Source organism: Chenopodium quinoa, unplaced genomic scaffold (genome assembly GCF_001683475.1).
Source record: "Chenopodium quinoa cultivar QQ74 unplaced genomic scaffold, ASM168347v1, whole genome shotgun sequence".
Lineage (NCBI taxonomy): Eukaryota > Viridiplantae > Streptophyta > Magnoliopsida > Caryophyllales > Amaranthaceae > Chenopodium > Chenopodium quinoa.
The window spans coordinates 3,294,742-3,311,769 of record NW_018742630.1 but is presented as its reverse complement, the minus strand read 5'-3'; the positions used below and the strand labels follow the sequence as shown (position 1 = coordinate 3,311,769).

Genomic DNA, 17,028 nt, shown 5'->3' with positions numbered 1-17,028 from the left:
TTTTAACATAGCTATTTATTTTACCCACTTGAAACTATTTATACTAATATTTCATTAAATAGTTGTAAATTGTGAATATAGAGTAGGGATCAAACAAACTAAGTGGATATAAAGTGTAGGTGGGTGGATACGATGTAAGTAAATCAATTATGATTTCAAATTCACTAACCTATTCACTATCCATGACATGACAAGTAATCGAGTATAACTTTTAACATCCATACCCATCCACTATCAACCAAAGTCGTACTCCTACTCATACGTGCTTCAATTAAAACAGGTGCGATGTGAAATTTAAAAAATTATACTCACTTGTCATCTCTATATATAATCGAGAAAGCCTTTCATGAGTATAGATCCTTTCCCATGTATCCCATATTCCCATTCCCCTCTTTCTACCCTTGGTGCCTTGGTGGTTTTGGTAGTCACTAAAAGTCTGAAAATAGGTTCATCAATACAAATTACCAACCTCCCTCTTCTCCCTCTAACTCTTTGCAAAACTCTACCCTTTTCTCTCCCTTCTCCTAAAGTCTTACCCTTCTACAATTCATCAAATTAACTCCCTTTATTAATTTCTAATCATCTAAGATTAACTGAAATTAATTGTTGATTAAAAGGGGAAAGGGGCAATAACAATGGTGGTTGCCTCAAGTGGAAACACTTTCGCTAAAGAGGTCTCTATTCGCAGGAGAATCATCAGCATGTATTTTCTCTGTCTTCCATTATCTTCTATCTTACTCTTTTTAATTTAATTTCATTATTGAATTTGTTTTCTGCAATTTTGAATTTTCTGGGTTACCCATTGTTCTATAATTACTTTTATTGATGATTTGATATTTTGGGGTTCTTTAATTTTGATTTTTATCATTACCCATTATTTAATTTCACTGTTGTTGATTGTCAATTATAATGGGGTTCATGGGATTTTTCATATGATGCGTAGATATGCTTATTTGTTTCACAAGTTGAAATTCTTTCCTAATTGCAATTTATTGTGCAATTCAATCTGGAATTGGATGATATTAACAACTATTATGGTGAAGTTGCAAAAATGGTCATGCAAAAGGTGTTAATGTCAGCAAAATCTATTTGATTTCGGCTCGAGTTGGCGCACCTTATGACTAGTTGTAAGTGTAGCAAGTATTTGATCTTGGAATGATGGGTTGAATGGATATTTTCAGAATTGTTAAATGCTTGGGATGGGCATGAGCTCCGTTTCAAATCATTTGGATTTTTGAGTATTGGCTTTGGTTTATGGAACCTATTACATAGAGATTATGCACCTTTGGTATGTTAGCATGCCTAGATTACATCGGGTTCTCTTGTTATTGTGAGTGGAAAAACATTATAGCTAATCGACCCTAAATCACTAGCCAGGTGGCCAAATTTAATCAGGTTCATTATTGTTGACATCTTTGCAATCCCACAAAGTATAGGGTATCAAGGATATATTTGTAAAAAGCTCAAAGTTTAATTAATTGAATCTAGAAAGTGCAGGAATGTTCCAATATTGTAAAGTGGCCAATATATAGGGATGAAAGGAATAATTTTCTTCTTGAGAATTGGGAAAACAATGTAGCAGTCTTGGGGCATGATAGTTTGTAAAACATACAGATGATGACGAAGAGTAGCAATCAGCAGTAATGTATATCAAATTTATACAATTTTGATTCTTGTAACTTGATTTTGTAGTTTAATTATCCTTTTCTTATTTGTAGCTGTTGTTGTTTTCTATACAAGGTGTTGCCGACTTGCCCGACCATAATTTGGTTTAATATTATTGTGAATTTCTTGTGAAATGTAGATTTAATAAGAGAGAAGAAGATTTTCCATCCTTGAAGGAGTACAATGATTACCTTGAGGAAGTGGAGGATATGAGTAAGTTCATTGCCTCAGAGGATTTGGTTTTTCTATCTAGACTTTTCGTCTACAAGGTTCAAATAGTTAAATAATGTCTTTGCTACAGCATGCAACTTAATTGAAGGAATAGATGTTCCTGCCATTGAAGCTAAAATAGCCCAGTATGAGCGAGACAATTCTGAGCAGATAATGAATGCTCGAGCTCGTAAGGCATGTAAGAGATTGTGTATTACAGCTTTCACTTGTCCTAAACTTGAAGATATTGTCATCACCAATCAATCACATTTTGCAAAAAAATTCTACTCTATATATAGGATAAACTTTTTAGAGTTTTTTTTTTAGGAGGATTACCGTTTAGAACTATACATCAAAAGGGAAGTTTTTGAACATTTATGTTTGCACAGGCAGAGGAGCTAGCGGCAGCTCTGGCAGCCAGCAAGGGACTTGCGCAAGTTGATGCTGATGTGGTATGTTTTAACCATTTTTTTTCTCTTCTTGGACTAAATTGTGTCATAATGCTCTTCCATGACCAAAACTCCCAAGGATTATTAGATTATCTATTGTTGTACAAACCTAATTGGAACTGCTCCGTGCCTGATTTATATAGGAAGTACTGCACACTGTCATATGTCGCACGAGATGTGAGTATGAATCTATAAGAATATGTAGGTCTGTATCTATCAAATGGAAAAAAGGTAACCCTTAGCACTGCGCAGGGGTGGTATAAAAATTATACATATTAGGTCTATTATGGTTTTTGTCAGATCTCATACGATTTTCTAAGATGCTCTCAAGTGTATTACTGTGCAGGGGTGGTATAAAAATTATACATATTAGGTCTATTATGGTTTTTGTCAGATCTCATACGATTTTCTAAGATGCTCTCAAGTGTATTGAATTTTTCTAGATGGTAGAATACTTATTTCCCTCTTCAATTGGAATATTGTTGATTAATTTTGCAGGTCTAATCATTGGTTGATCTTTCTTGGTTTCAAACTATCCAAGTTTTGTGGGACCATAATAAAGCAAAGCAGTTGCTCTTTAATTACAAGTGCTGTCATGAACTATATTTTTGGTTTTACTAATTTACTTTATTTGATTTTGAAATTAATCGTTAAAGTTGGCGGTGGCTAATGATGCACAAAATTAGAAAGAAATTGTTGGGCTTGTTTGTTATCATTTTTTTTTCTTTGAAAACTAAAATCAAGAATATGAAAACTAGAGAAAGTGACTGTCATTCAATAAATCAAAATTGATTAGTATAAGTGTGAGCTGTGTGACTAATTATAATTTACCTCCGTTTATAAAAGTTCTTAAAATTTACTGTTTGCACACAAATTAATGCAATTGGAGAGAGATTGTTGACAGAGTTCCCTCTATTAAGTCTTTGGAGAGTGCCTACACTTTAATATGTTCCCATTTCCTTGCTGCCCAGTGCCATCATCCAGAAAAGGTACTCTGTTGGCTTTAGTCTGCAGCTGAACCAGATTGGATGCAGCATAGCCTTTTGTTTACTTAGTCTGCTATAAAAGAAAGCATCCTCTTGTGTCATATTAGAGGAAACCTATATTCTCAGTAGCAAGCATTAAGCTTGAACCTACTTCTTTTATTGGCTGGAATAAAATTCAAAGGTGGTTGTAATTTCTATTTTGGTACAATCAAAGCTGGATACGTAAGTTGAACCCTTACTCCCTTAGTTGGTGTGGTCTAATCATATTTAAGAACCTTTAGTTTTATGAGGGAACCAAAAATGATGCTAGTGTGAAAAAAGATAACCCAGAGATAGCAAAGCGCTGTTGAACTTGAACTTGGAGTTTTGTATCATTGCGCAAAGAACAAGCTAGAAGGGTTAGAAATGTTTTTAAGCATATAGGTATTTGAATTTCCTAAATGGTGGGCTTGGCAGCTTTAATATCATCATCAATATGGAGTTTTAAAAAATTAAAAGTACTCCCTTTTTATTCTTTTTTGGGGCAGTAAGAATACCATTTGCTGTTTACTGTTATCACGAAAGTGTTATTTATGTAATTATGCTCAAATTAATTTAGTAATTCCTGTTTTACTTGAAAGCTGTATGCTTGAATGCTTCTCTAACACAATCACAATATATTGAGGCCTTGAGGGGCCTTTTATTTGTTTGGTCCATCTATATTGCATTTATAAAACCTCAAAATAGTTCACTTTGATTGCCAGTATAGCATTGGCCACCGATCCAGTATCTTAGCCATCAGCAAGCCATGCTCAAAACATAGTTGTTCTTGATAGTTGATGTAATCCATTATGGTCTTTGATAGCACCTTTGGAGATGTACATTTGATTCTCCAATTTGCTTTTTTAGTATTTTAGAAAGAGCAATCATAGGTTGGGTTGTCTAATTAGGAAAAGTGGAACAGTCCACTTGCCTTTTCCTAGATCCACCGATTGCCAATCTGGATAGTAATGTTTTCTAAAATCCTTTTCATTTTTGCAACCCACAGACTATGGGCTAGACTTTACCTTGGGTGGTGTACTTGCTCTATTCCATTTCCTTTGCTAGTCCTGTATGGGTGAGTCAAGAAGATGTAGATTTGCTTGCAGTTTGTTAGTGCACAGTCAGATGGCTGCAACTTTAAAAATAACCACCACCTATTGAAGATCCTGTCGAGGGCAGGGTCTGGGGTTGGCTATATGTTTGCTGTCTTACCTTTAGCAAATTAGATAGATTGCTTTAATGGGTCCTTACACATTCATTGGTAGTGGATATAATCATATACCTGACCAGTAGACTTATTGATGAATTGGAGAATTGAACTATTGAAGGCCTCTATCATTCAGGGAATTTGGGAACCCACTTTTTATCAGGTTGCCGTAGAAAGTCTGTTATGCATAGTTGCGAGTGAAAGGTCTTCAATAGCACCTAAGCTTATCATAGCAAAGGAACGTAAGTCCCAACTCTCCACTCTCAAGAACCATCAGGACAATTCATATTGCTCCTAGGAGCTTCAACAATATTCATGTGAATTATGTCTGTCCTGCTTTCAAGTCACTACATGTTTTTACTCTGACCGAGTGCCAATCTGACAAGCTCAAATTTAGGAAGAACTAGCCACACATATATGTGTTTCCCCTTTTCCTTGGTTCTGCAATGGTTGATAATGTCTACTGATATGATGAAGCCAATGCTTGATTAGCAATTCCTTTGTTCTCAAATGTATATTTCATTCCTTGTCCTGAACATATTACCTTTGTGTTTGCTTACTTCAAGAGATGGTAGAATGGTTATATTGAGAGGGTTGATTCATTTGAAAATGCTGAAACAGACCACATGATTAACTGCAAGGGGCAATGCTGGTGTTTCATGGATGCAGGATTGGGTGTTAAATTTTTCCTCTTTAAAATAGTTAAAATATCCTTGGCTTTATACTTGTGTTCACTGACTATCTGCAATTGGATACATGTTAAATTTGTTATTTTTTTCTCCTCATGGATGAGCTCTTTTTCTCCCTTTTCTCCTTTTTCTGTATTGGATTGGAAGAGACCATAGAGCGACTTCACTGCTTGGTTTGGCAGGCTGTACCTCTGCAGGTTAATATTAATAAAAACACACTCAATTTAGTCAGATTATCTTTTAGTACTGAAAGTAGCTTAGGCAATAGGAGATCTAATCTCGTCTGTTTGCAAGATTGGACCATGCAAAATTGTAGGTGAGTGATCACTCTCGCCAGTCCATCCATTGTTTTAACAACTTTAATCTGTTTTTGGTTGTGCACATTTGAGATCTAATCCTGTTTGTTTGTAAGGATTGGACTGTGATCAGATTCACCTTGTGGTCTCTTCAAGTCATTACTCTAAACTATAGAGAATTTTTTTAGAACATCCCATATTGCTTTGAGGGCCTTGAGCTATTGAAGTTTTTTTGAACAGTGCATATTGCATTTTTACACCGTCATCTTTGTCACAAAGCAAAGTTCTGCTTCCCTTTTAGCATGGGTATTAAGAGGCGTCCATATGACTAGAATCTTTCCAAAGCTAAATCTCTTGTTTGTGTAAGCAGGCCACAGAACAGAACCCACAAGCAGGGATATCTACCACAGCGCAAGGGTATGCACCTGCAGTTGCAGGAGGGGCATTTATGCAACCAAGACCGATGGGAATGGCCCCACAACCGATACCCCTTGGGGGCCCCGATCTTGATGATGAAGAAATGATGAAGCTGCGAGCTGAAAAGGGTGGACGTGCAGGAGGTTGGACTCCGGAACTTGGCCGGAAAAGGGCACTTGAAGAAGCTTTTGGGAGCCTTTGGATTTGAGGTTTTCAAATGCATCATGTTTGCCATGTTGTCGATCATTCAAATGTGGATTTTGAAGCTCTATATGTAAACTTACAGCTTGATTGTCGGCTCGCAACTTCGTGCCAAAAAAACAAATAATAGAGAGATTAGAAATATGAATGTGTGTAATTTATGTCTTATGACGATTTTTACATACCATGAGAATATGAATAGTCTATCATCCCTTTTTTCACCCTTACACTGTTTTATAGCCAATCTCTTGCAATGATGTAGGATGTGAAATTTCGGACAAATAGTTATACTTGAGTTATGATAGGACTTAGATGCAAAGCCAGCCATCCCCGAAATCCCCCACCCCCCCCCCCCCCCCCCCCCCAAGGTCGACAACAACAATCTGTAAACTGAAGATAAAGAAAATGCTTTAGGAAGCACGCTGGTCATGATCAACATGCTAGTCTATTCGTCGCCAACTCGGCAACTCGCCATCACAAATTTACAACCCATACCAAGATGTATACTAATGTGGCTATTTTGGTCCAATTTCACCTCAATTGGGTATGTCCATAATGATACAATTTGAAGCCTAAAGCAAGGTTCAACTCTCCATTTCATGCCAAGTCAGTCAAGCCCAGTTAATGGCGAGCCCACTTATCCGTTAAGTCAAGGTATAAAAGCCTCCAAGTAAGTCAAAGTAAGGGGATGCTAATTCAGTTCCTCTCACATTCACTCTTACACACCAAAAGCCTTACGCTCTTAGTACTCTTGGGCATTGCTCTACCTTAAACACATTACTGACTTCGGCATCCGAGGGGCCTTCCTCGGCACAACCCCCCGAGGCCAGTTTACATGTGTTCACCGTGCAGGAAATCCTCAGCCAGCCGCAGCTCGGACCGAGACCAGTCTTCTCCCTTTAAAAGGGCCTGCTAAAGGTCCTATTATTTTCATCCGAAACTGTGGCAAACTCATATTTTATATGTAGTACAACAATTGAATAATTTTACTCGCGTTATGTTTATGGCCGTTTTCGCCCGTGTATAACCATAAATCCATAGAGTACTTAGCTTTGGTTTTAGTATTTGTTGCGTTATCCTTTAACAGTTTGCTGTTGCCTTTTAGTTTTAGAGACATCTTCGCTGACAATCTCAATCTTGTTTATGTCATTTTATCATTTCGTGCAACTTACTTCCAACTTTAAAGAACCTTTTTCTAGGTTATACAACTAGACGTAACGATTAACTGTCTTTATACACTCTTACAACTAGACATAATATCATCATAAGCCTGCTCAACAACTAATTCCTTTCCTTTCGAATTTAATTTGGTCGTATTTGACTCTCCGTCTCTAAACAAATTCAAGTCATCACGTTTAATTATGAGTTATCTTTAAGAAATCGAGTTACTTGTAACGTTCTAGAACCATATTTATGGTAAGAGTTAATTAACTTTAATTTTACAGCTAAAATATAAATCTAATAAGTTCAAATAAGATCGAAAATAGATTGCACCTTTAATTCAAAAGGTATTGTTTTATTGTGATGACTTAAAACAGACCATATGTATGGCCTAGTATGACATGACTGAAAGAGTACAAGCAAATTAAAACTAACTCTATCCACATTTATAATACAATTATGTACGTATTGTATGTCACAAACTATAAATGAAATTTTAATTACATACTTTGCTGGATTTTATGATGTTATGCTAAAACTGTCAGCTTCCTTTATTCATAAGTTAATTACACGCAAACTATACTTCTAAACTTAAAGTTTTAACTGAACTAAATAAATTTCTTGGAAGCAACTCTTTCCCACCAAAACATAAACCTTAATCTATATAAACAACTTTTTCCATACAATAAAATCATCAAAAATATAACATCAAATTTAGAATTCATAAAAATGGCAAAAAAATCATTAAAAGATCAAGCTTTTAATGGGTTAGGAAGCCTACTAAAATTACTACCAACAGGAACAGTTTTCATGTTCCAATTTTTAAGTCCAATTTTAAGCAACAATGGTCAATGTCACACCATAAACAAGTACATAATGGGTGTTTTTCTAGTAATTTGTGGGTTTAATTGTGCTTTTTCTACGTTCACAGATAGCTATGTCGACGACGAGGGGAACGTACACTATGGGATTGCCACACCCAAGGGGTTTTGGCCTACTAGTCGTTCTAGTAACGTTGATATGTCTAAGTATAAGCTAAGGGCAGGGGATTTTGTACATGCTGTCACGTCGGTTTTTGTGTTTGTTGTCGTGGCGGGTTTGGACAAGAACACGGTGGATTGTTACATACCGGCGTTGGAGACTACTCGGAAGACTATGCTTATGGTGTTGCCTCCGATTGTTGGTGGTCTTTGTAGTGGTATTTTTGCTATGTTTCCTAGTACAAGGCATGGTATTGGGTACCCTTTAAATGGTGCTAACTCCTAATTAAAAAACTTTGTGATTTTTTTTAACTTGTTGAATTTTTCTAATGTTGTCATATGTGTTGGGTTTGAATGTTTTATTTTTATAATTGAGTGAGAGTTTATTATTTTATTGTGCATTTACTATCGAGTGTTTTGTTTGTACTCGTATCAAATCTATCAATGTATATAAAAGATTGTATTCGTTTGGATTGGGAAAAATATTGTTGTACAGTGAATAAATCTATTGTTAAATTTGACGGAAGGAAAGAAAATTTTAATTGTTTGCATAAGTTTAGACTTAGATTGAGAAAAATATTACGAAGTATTGTGTAGTGAATAAACATGAGAACTGGGAGAAAACTCACCCTACCACTATGGTGTAGTATTGATGATGAGTAAATCAATAATTACAAGCATTGTTTGTATGAAATTCATGTGGGAATTCTTCTCTAGTTTTGACTTATATAGCTCATGCATCACACATGCATGCCAAAAAAAGTTAGTCGAAGTTTTAAAATGAGGGTTTTTACTTAGTTTTTATTCTCCAAATTATATATGAACCAATAGATCAATATTATGTACTGCTAAAAAATGACTTCTTAGAGTGCTTAGATAGAAGTGTCTTTAATAAGATGTGTTCGTTAAGTGTGATTGAGGTGCTTTACGTGAGAAGTGTTGCTTAAAAGAGCTGTGCAACATCACAAATTACTTTTAACCCCCCTAAGTCACTATTAGGTTTTCATCCTTAAAACCGCTATTCTATTATCACATTAACATTCTCGCTGCCTAACTATCTCTTAAACTAGTATAGTAATAATTCTGAAAAAAGCGTTGCCTTAACCCATCGCATGTGTCAGAAAACTAGCCGAAACTTTCATTAAAAAGGAGGAACTCTAGTCAGCCGTTTGCAAAAAAAATCATGGGTGTGCAATGTGCACAAGCTTGATCTTAGCTACTCCCAAAGTGACCATTAGGCTAACCATATATCAAGAAAAAAAAAAAAAGTAGGACCAACAACAATGAATACCAATATATCATGCTTTACTCCACGAGTGTAGGACTCTGATCTATTGGCTCTGTTGAAACAATTTGAGTTTAGTTTTATAATAATCGTATACAAAATAAGTCAACTACGAGTAGTGTACTAAAGTAATTAATTATATGATTATTAACTTTGCTACTTATGATTTAATAGGCCATATCCTTGTGATTTGAAACCACTAACTACGAGTTGTTCTCTATGTTGCTATTTGCTATAGACCTTTGCTTCCCCGCATCATTTAACAAAACTCATTATATTTTTGACTATTAATTTGTCAATATATATATATATATATATATATATATATATATATATATATATATATGTAGTAGAATATATAATTATTAAGGTATTTTTTCTTGCACCCAAAAATTAAAGGTAATATTGTTGTTCAATACATTCATACTAAATTTACTTGCAATGGCTAATTTGAAAAACAATCTACTCTGTATTTATTAATGATCATTTAAACATATATCGAGTGGTTGATTGACCCATCATATCATCCGAAAAAACCAAAATCTTCGCAATAGAGGACTAAGGTTGATATTGTAAATTTTTACGTACACTGGTTCCCATATAAATTAAAATATATAATTTACCCTAGAATTTCAAAAAAGGTCGCTTTCTTAATTTTTGGACTTTATAGTCTCAAAAGTCACAAATGTTTGCTACGAAATATGTAGGTACAATACTATATAATAGCCGTGTCAAAAAATTATAGTCGAGTTAATTTTATCATCTTCCCACCAATTTTTCAAAGGGTATTTATGAGTAAAACGGTCATTATATACAAACTATAATTACTATATAAAAGATAACAACTTTATTTGGACATTCTAATATAGTAGTAGTTTATTTTATTGATACTTTAGATGGATGAGGTATGTTATAGTCTAAATACAGAGTATAACATTTATGTTCGAAAAAATTATAATCTATTATGGTGTAATTGTAAACAATTGGTGTACATCAATAAGATACTATTAGAGTAGGTGAATATTTTGTTCACATCTAATTTGGTATTCCGTAAATAATTCGTGATGTTAATACAAATTGGATTAAGTTATTAGTATGTAGTCTTTCACTCCTAATTACTTGTACTTTGTGAAAATATGATGATTTGCATTGGGATATTGGGGTTTATTTACTCCACTAAAGGTCGCTGACTTTTTCTTAAAAAAAATTGGAGCATTAGATAAATAAAAAAGGAGATATTAGGTAAATGAAAGAACCAACTAATGAAGTGGAAACTAATATTGAAAAAGTAAATAGCTTTAAATAAGAGTGGTGCACCCCTATTCTACTATTGTTTCCCACGATGGTTGCACTTCAAATCTTTACATCATGTTAATGAAAAAGAGGATGTTCATGCATTACTTTTTTGTTTTATTATTGCTTTCACAAATGGCCTCTAGCTTGCTTCTTTCCACTTTCCACTTACTTGTCTAAACCCCTTCCTCTTCCTATATCTCTACCTCATAGGTGGATTTCTAAGAGTGGAGTTGACATTTTTATTAGTACTTTGTGGTACATGGACAGCATGATGTTAGAGGTAACAACTGAGTCCTTCGCATCGGATCGCATTTGAATCAGCTATTGGTTCGAGTCCTGTGTCATATGGATCACAAATTATTTGCAACGAGCCTTATTTGATTATAGTCTATTATTAATAGATGGAAATTTTATATATAACCACATTTCAAATCTTTTTTTTTTTTTCATATAATCACCTTTTAAAAAAAATGTTGCAAAAGACCATTAATTTTAAAATTTTTGTTGCTACTTACCACCTTTTTAACCAAACCTGCCAACTGTTGTACATTGAAATGGTGGTAAGTTACAACAAAATTTTTAAAATTGGTGGTCTTTTGCAATATTTTTTCTAAAAGGTGATTATATGCAAATAAACAAGATTTAAAAGGTGGTTATATGCAAAATTTCCTTAATAAATATATCATGATGGATCAATATTCAATAACAAGTCAAATCGTGTGGATGTATACTATCTTAGTTAAAGTTTTAAAGGTTGTTTCTAAACCTTAGATCTGTTAAAAGACCAAGTTAACCCCCGTGACCTTTGTGACACACTGGCTCTGATACAATGTTAGTGGACCAACTCAACCAAAAGCTTAAAATGGTGGTTGAAGTTCAAAAATATGTTTTATACTCTATTAAGATCTAATCTTGTATATATACATCATCTTTGGTTGTAATTGTTTCTATGGTCTACCCTTATGGCATGAATATTGCTTGTTAAGCCCAGCCTTTTCAGCTTTACTAGTGTAAAGTACAATATTTTACCCCTTTGTCGGAGCTCCTTAAGTCCTAAATGCCAGTGCAGCGCACTACTATAGAGTTATAGACAACTGTAGTTTGAAACTCATGGGTGACGCTCCTTTTATAACGTCTGATATCAGGTGGATTGTAGGCTAAAGCTTAAAAGTTAAAACTCATTTCATAGACGCTAATAAATATGTAGTATGAATTATATATCAGGTGAATCGTAGGCTAAAAGCCTAAAAGTTGAAACTCATTTGATAGACGGTAATAAATATGTAGTATGAATTATGAAGTATTGTTATAACAGTATTATGCTAATTATCATAATCTAGAAAATACTTTGATTCAATTATCCAAATATATACTTTTTTTTCATTAATACTTTGTTAACATCGTCGATCCCTTACGAAATGTGGAATTTCGAGAAGAAAAATTCAATCCACGGATTTGGCATTATGAACATAGATACTCCGTACTTATAAATTTATTATCATTTATCATGATTTATTAGTATGCAGAAGACGACGTAACATTAGATAATTTGTGTGAGACAAATCCACAAAATTGTTGTGGAAAAAATTGGTGGACACGGGCAAGTCAGTGCCAAGATAGTCCCGCAATTGATTGATGTTGATGAGATATGTCTTAAGTAGTTGTTTGTCTCAAACACATCAGATCACCTTCCAAATCATCATAAGTTCAGTTCATGACAATTCCTTCAACCCAAGCTAAGGGTGAGCTTAATTAAATTTTTAAGATGAAGAGATAATTTTAATTCAAATTACTACTTATCTTTGTTCAAATTTAGTTGTTACAAAGAAGTTTTAATTAATTTAAAATTGGTATATTTTTAAAGTGACTTTATTTAAATCCCATAACAAGTACTACATATAAAATAAGATAATTGGAAAACTTATTATTGAGTCATTCAGCAAATTAAACTGTTAGAAAAATTTGTTGCTCACCAATTGTGCATTTTAAAAAGCGGAAATAATATACTTCCTCGTTCTTTTATTATTACACCACTTGCCTTTTAAGGAAATTTCACAAATATTTCACCATTTTTATTTTAAGACAAAAAAATATCTCTATTCACACTGCAAATACCCAACATACCCTTACTTTTTCACACTTATTATTTAGTCTATGTTACATCACATAGAAACTTTTGTATTTTTACCTTTCTCTCTCTTCATTTTTCCCACTATCAAAATTATTGTGCCAAACTTATAGGGTGCAATAATAAAAAAAAATATATATAACAAACAGCAAAGAACAAAAGAATTTTATGTGGAAAATCTTTTTTACTATATATGAATAAAAACTGGGAAATATGCACTAGGACTTTAATTAATGTGTGAGATGGTGATATATAATAGGCTCTCAAAATCTCTCAATCTAAGCCTAAACACGAATACGTTCTCTTAGGATTCTTTAACCAATTAACCTCTAATTAATACTAGAACTACACAGAAAAGTATATCATCGGCTCAATAGACCATATTTATATGGTTCTAAACCTAAATGATCGTGCTATCAAATCCATGGCCGTTCTCTTCTCTAAACACTCCTCCAAGTCTAACCATCTCCACAAACTTAACATAAACAATAAACTTGATGTAAAATAAAGTACATTATTAATATTAACATTGCTTGTACATACCTCCTCATGAACTCCAAAGAATATTTGACTCCTAGTAATAATAACATTAAATAATTTATACTAGTATAATTTTAGTATTCATGTTTAGCCAGAATCTATATATGTAGGTAATAATCATGATTTGGACCTCTCAAAGGGTGCCAATTTCTTAAAGGGTGTCAATAATTTCTTTTTAGTGATAAAAACTTTTTATTGTGTGTTAATAGTTATTGCATGTATTAGATTTATTGTATTGGTTAATTAAAATGACATTTGCTAATATTTTCAAATTGAAAACAACCTCCATTATACATAGATCAGCATGCATTTTAAACCGTGACAATATTGATCAATATTGGAGTATTAACTTTGGAGCACTCAAAACTTGATGTATTAAGCCTTCACTCAAATCTTCTTCATGGGCCACTACACTAGTGCGATCAAATTAAAAGTGTAAAACCCTACATATATGTAATGCAAATTTAAAAGGTTAGACTTGTAATAATTATTTCAACGTAAGTGTGCTAAATAGACTGTATTTAATATCCTATGTTCAGAGACGGTGCTACAAATGCTAATATTAACGATGGTTCGGTGCAATTCTGTAAAATTGAGCCCTTGATTCAATTCATATACGATTTTTAAGTACAAAAATCTTTACTAGATTATCAATTTATGATAAAATTTAAAGATTAAATCATTATCAACAATTTTCTTTTAACATAGTATAAAAAAAAATTAAAAAAAAAAGAGAGAGAGAGAGAGAAAGACTTTGTTAGGCTTAATTTCTCCCTTGGGAGGGTTTTTTCTAGCCCCTATTGTTGGTTTATTCTGACTTTTTTGAAGGTTTTCCTTCCTTCTTCTCCCTTTTCTCTTTCATCTCTTTTATTCTTGGTCTCAGTTGTAAATCTTTGTAGGGGCTTCTATTGGTGTTCTTACCGGTGGTAAACCCCAAAAACATTTTTTATTGCTTTCAATAAATATATCCCATCCCTGAGATGGTGGTTTTTCTAAGGTATTTAATTATTGTGTTTGTTCGTTTGGCGTGTATTGAAGATCTAGGGTTTTGTAATCTCCACAAGTATCTAGAGGACAATATGAGTATTTTCATCCAAAATGATCGATTATGCACTTAACGATTTCAAGTCGAGTTAGTGCTAATTCACATATTGTATTGCTTCAGATGATTTTATTTTATTTTTTTTAATTAAGATAATCGTTAATCAAATCTGCGATATAATTAGTTATAAGGTGTTATCTACTTATGTTAGAATTTTATATTTTTGTAAGTACCGCTTGATTATCTTTTATTAATAAAATATACCCACCAAAATTTTGGGCCTCTTTCATGCAGAGACCTATGCGATTGCCCACCTTGCAAATGCTCATAACCCCCCTTATTGTCTCATCTATACTATGCAAAGTATCAAATTGTCTCTTAGCTTGTTATTATTGTGAGTATTTGGGAGCGGAAAAAGTATAATACTACAAAAACAATGGGCGCAACCATATAGTCTCCAAAAGAAATTTTACTACCACTCGGTCTGCCTGCTTTATTTTATTTTAACTTTTTTAAGAAAATAAAAGTTATATTTAATTTAAAATAGTTTCATATAAGTTGAACCGATTAGTTATAACAAAGTCGCACACAAAATAGTTTTCAAACAAATATTTTTTTGGACAAGTCTAGATAAAATGTTTAGATAATTTAACGCTCAAGTATGTTTTTTCATACAGACAGCCTTAGTTATGCATTTACATAAATTTATAAAAAGTTAATAATTCAAATATACATCTATCACATCTATATCTATACTATATACTAAAGTAATCATCGGATAGGACACTTGACATATTTGTGAAAAATTTTCCCTTCAAAATTCTATTTATATTTTTTGTAGAAATTTCTATTAGAAAAAATCTAAAATTCTTTGAATAATTTTTTTAATATATACATATGTAACACGTAAGAATTTAAAGGTAGACATTAAAAGAATTACATTTTTTTTAATAAAAAAAAGTTAGAAAAGTCATTTAATTTCAATGAACTCCATTTCAATGAACTATATCATTGTTAATAAATCTTAGTATTATGAATCCGTACATTATACGTGCATTGTACGAGGCTTAAACTAGTTTTATATAAACACACTATGCAGATTAGTAAACACATTTGATCAAGATTTTCAAACTTGGACCAGTATAAGTCTAATTTCTTTAATCAATTACAATGTGAAAGTAACATACTTTTAATTAAGTCATTATTAGGTCTTAGGTGAAATGTGAACTTCCAGAAACAGTTGATAAGTTGTTTAGTGGTCCTCTATTACTATTATCATACCATAACTAAGTGGGTTGGTAATACAAAGTTAAATTCATGGTATACTACCATAATTAGCACAATTTCATTTCTTTTTTTTATCACAAGGCACGGTTCTTGCATTTGCTATAATCATCTTTAAATTAAATAAGATATATTTACTAAAGATATTTTACTAAATAATATCTTAATAAAAAAAATTTATCATGGTGTTTATAGAGTCATAAGAGCGGGGTGAGAATCGATCTCAGATCTACTAAGACCGGGAGGAAATTAAAGCTCTAACCACTTGAGTTATCCCTTACTCTCAAAATTCATAAATATATAGTAGTATATGTGTAATATATTTTTGATATTATTAGGAGAATAATATATTTAATATTATTATTTATGTTAAGATATTTACGATTATGCATGGTAGTATATCTTTAAGATTTATGAACATTCCTATCCTCATAAATCCTATTAAATATACTAGCATAATCATATCATCTATCTTCATCTTCCTTTTTCATATTATAAACTTACAATGTATAGTCATAAAAGCACATATCACGTATGATGTAGATGGGCCGGGATTCGATAATATATCATGAATATCACCCCGAATATTCTAATCAATTAATTAAGATAATTGATTGGCATTCACACATTATAAATTTTTATATACACATCACTGAGGATCCTATGCTTATGTTTCGAAATTACAATGAAAAAAAATTTGTCTCAAATGGATCCTAATCAAATTAACAAAAAATTAGAATGCTTATCTCAAAAAATAAGCTAAATTTAAAATTAATAATTAAACTTGGAATTTTATGATATTATCTGTAATACTTCATTTGTATTTAAAAAATTATAACAATATGATTATCATCGCATTTGATAACGGTCAATTATGACCATTATTATGATAATTAAAATGAATATACTACCTCCGTTAACAGTTATTTGCAACGATTTGACATAAAGTAGAGAGGAAAAATGTCCCATCGTTGCAAATAACTGTTAACGAAAGTTGTATAAACAATATAAAAGTCAAACTGTTGTAATTTTATGGTAACAGATCAAAGCGAGTACGACATCTCAAAGGCCCAATCCTATTCAAAACATTAACTCTACCACAAAAAAAAAATGATTAAAAAAATTCACTTTCCTCAATGATCTCATTGTAATCACCTGAAAAATCAATATC

The 17,028-nt window shown here is 32.6% G+C and overlaps 2 protein-coding genes across 2 annotated transcripts; both read left to right on the top strand.

The window, feature by feature from the left end:
* Positions 1–348: 348 nt before the first annotated feature.
* LOC110721901 (RNA polymerase II transcription factor B subunit 3-like) lies at positions 349–6,368 on the top strand. The gene is made up of 5 exons (XM_021901132.1): positions 349–703; positions 1,805–1,878; positions 1,967–2,070; positions 2,265–2,327; positions 5,894–6,368. Exons 1-5 carry the CDS (start codon positions 636–638, stop codon positions 6,146–6,148), a joined length of 564 nt encoding a protein of 187 aa, XP_021756824.1. The 5' UTR covers positions 349–635; the 3' UTR covers positions 6,149–6,368.
* Positions 6,369–8,178: 1,810 nt separating this feature from the next.
* LOC110721942 lies at positions 8,179–8,568 on the top strand. The gene has a single exon (XM_021901178.1). The coding sequence runs from the start codon at positions 8,179–8,181 to the stop codon at positions 8,566–8,568; it is 390 nt and encodes a 129-aa protein (XP_021756870.1).
* Positions 8,569–17,028: the final 8,460 nt, after the last annotated feature.

Bases quoted from the DNA above. Each gene is read 5' to 3' on its own strand.
- LOC110721901 (XM_021901132.1), top strand. From the start codon at position 636: ATGGTGGTTGCCTCAAGTGGAAACACTTTCGCTAAAGAGGTCTCTATT. The intron at 1,879-1,966 runs GTAAGTTCATTG...TCTTTGCTACAG, and splicing joins TGAGGAAGTGGAGGATATGA to CATGCAACTTAATTGAAGGA. The intron at 2,071-2,264 runs GCATGTAAGAGA...ATGTTTGCACAG, and splicing joins TGAATGCTCGAGCTCGTAAG to GCAGAGGAGCTAGCGGCAGC.
- LOC110721942 (XM_021901178.1), top strand. From the start codon at position 8,179: ATGGGTGTTTTTCTAGTAATTTGTGGGTTTAATTGTGCTTTTTCTACG.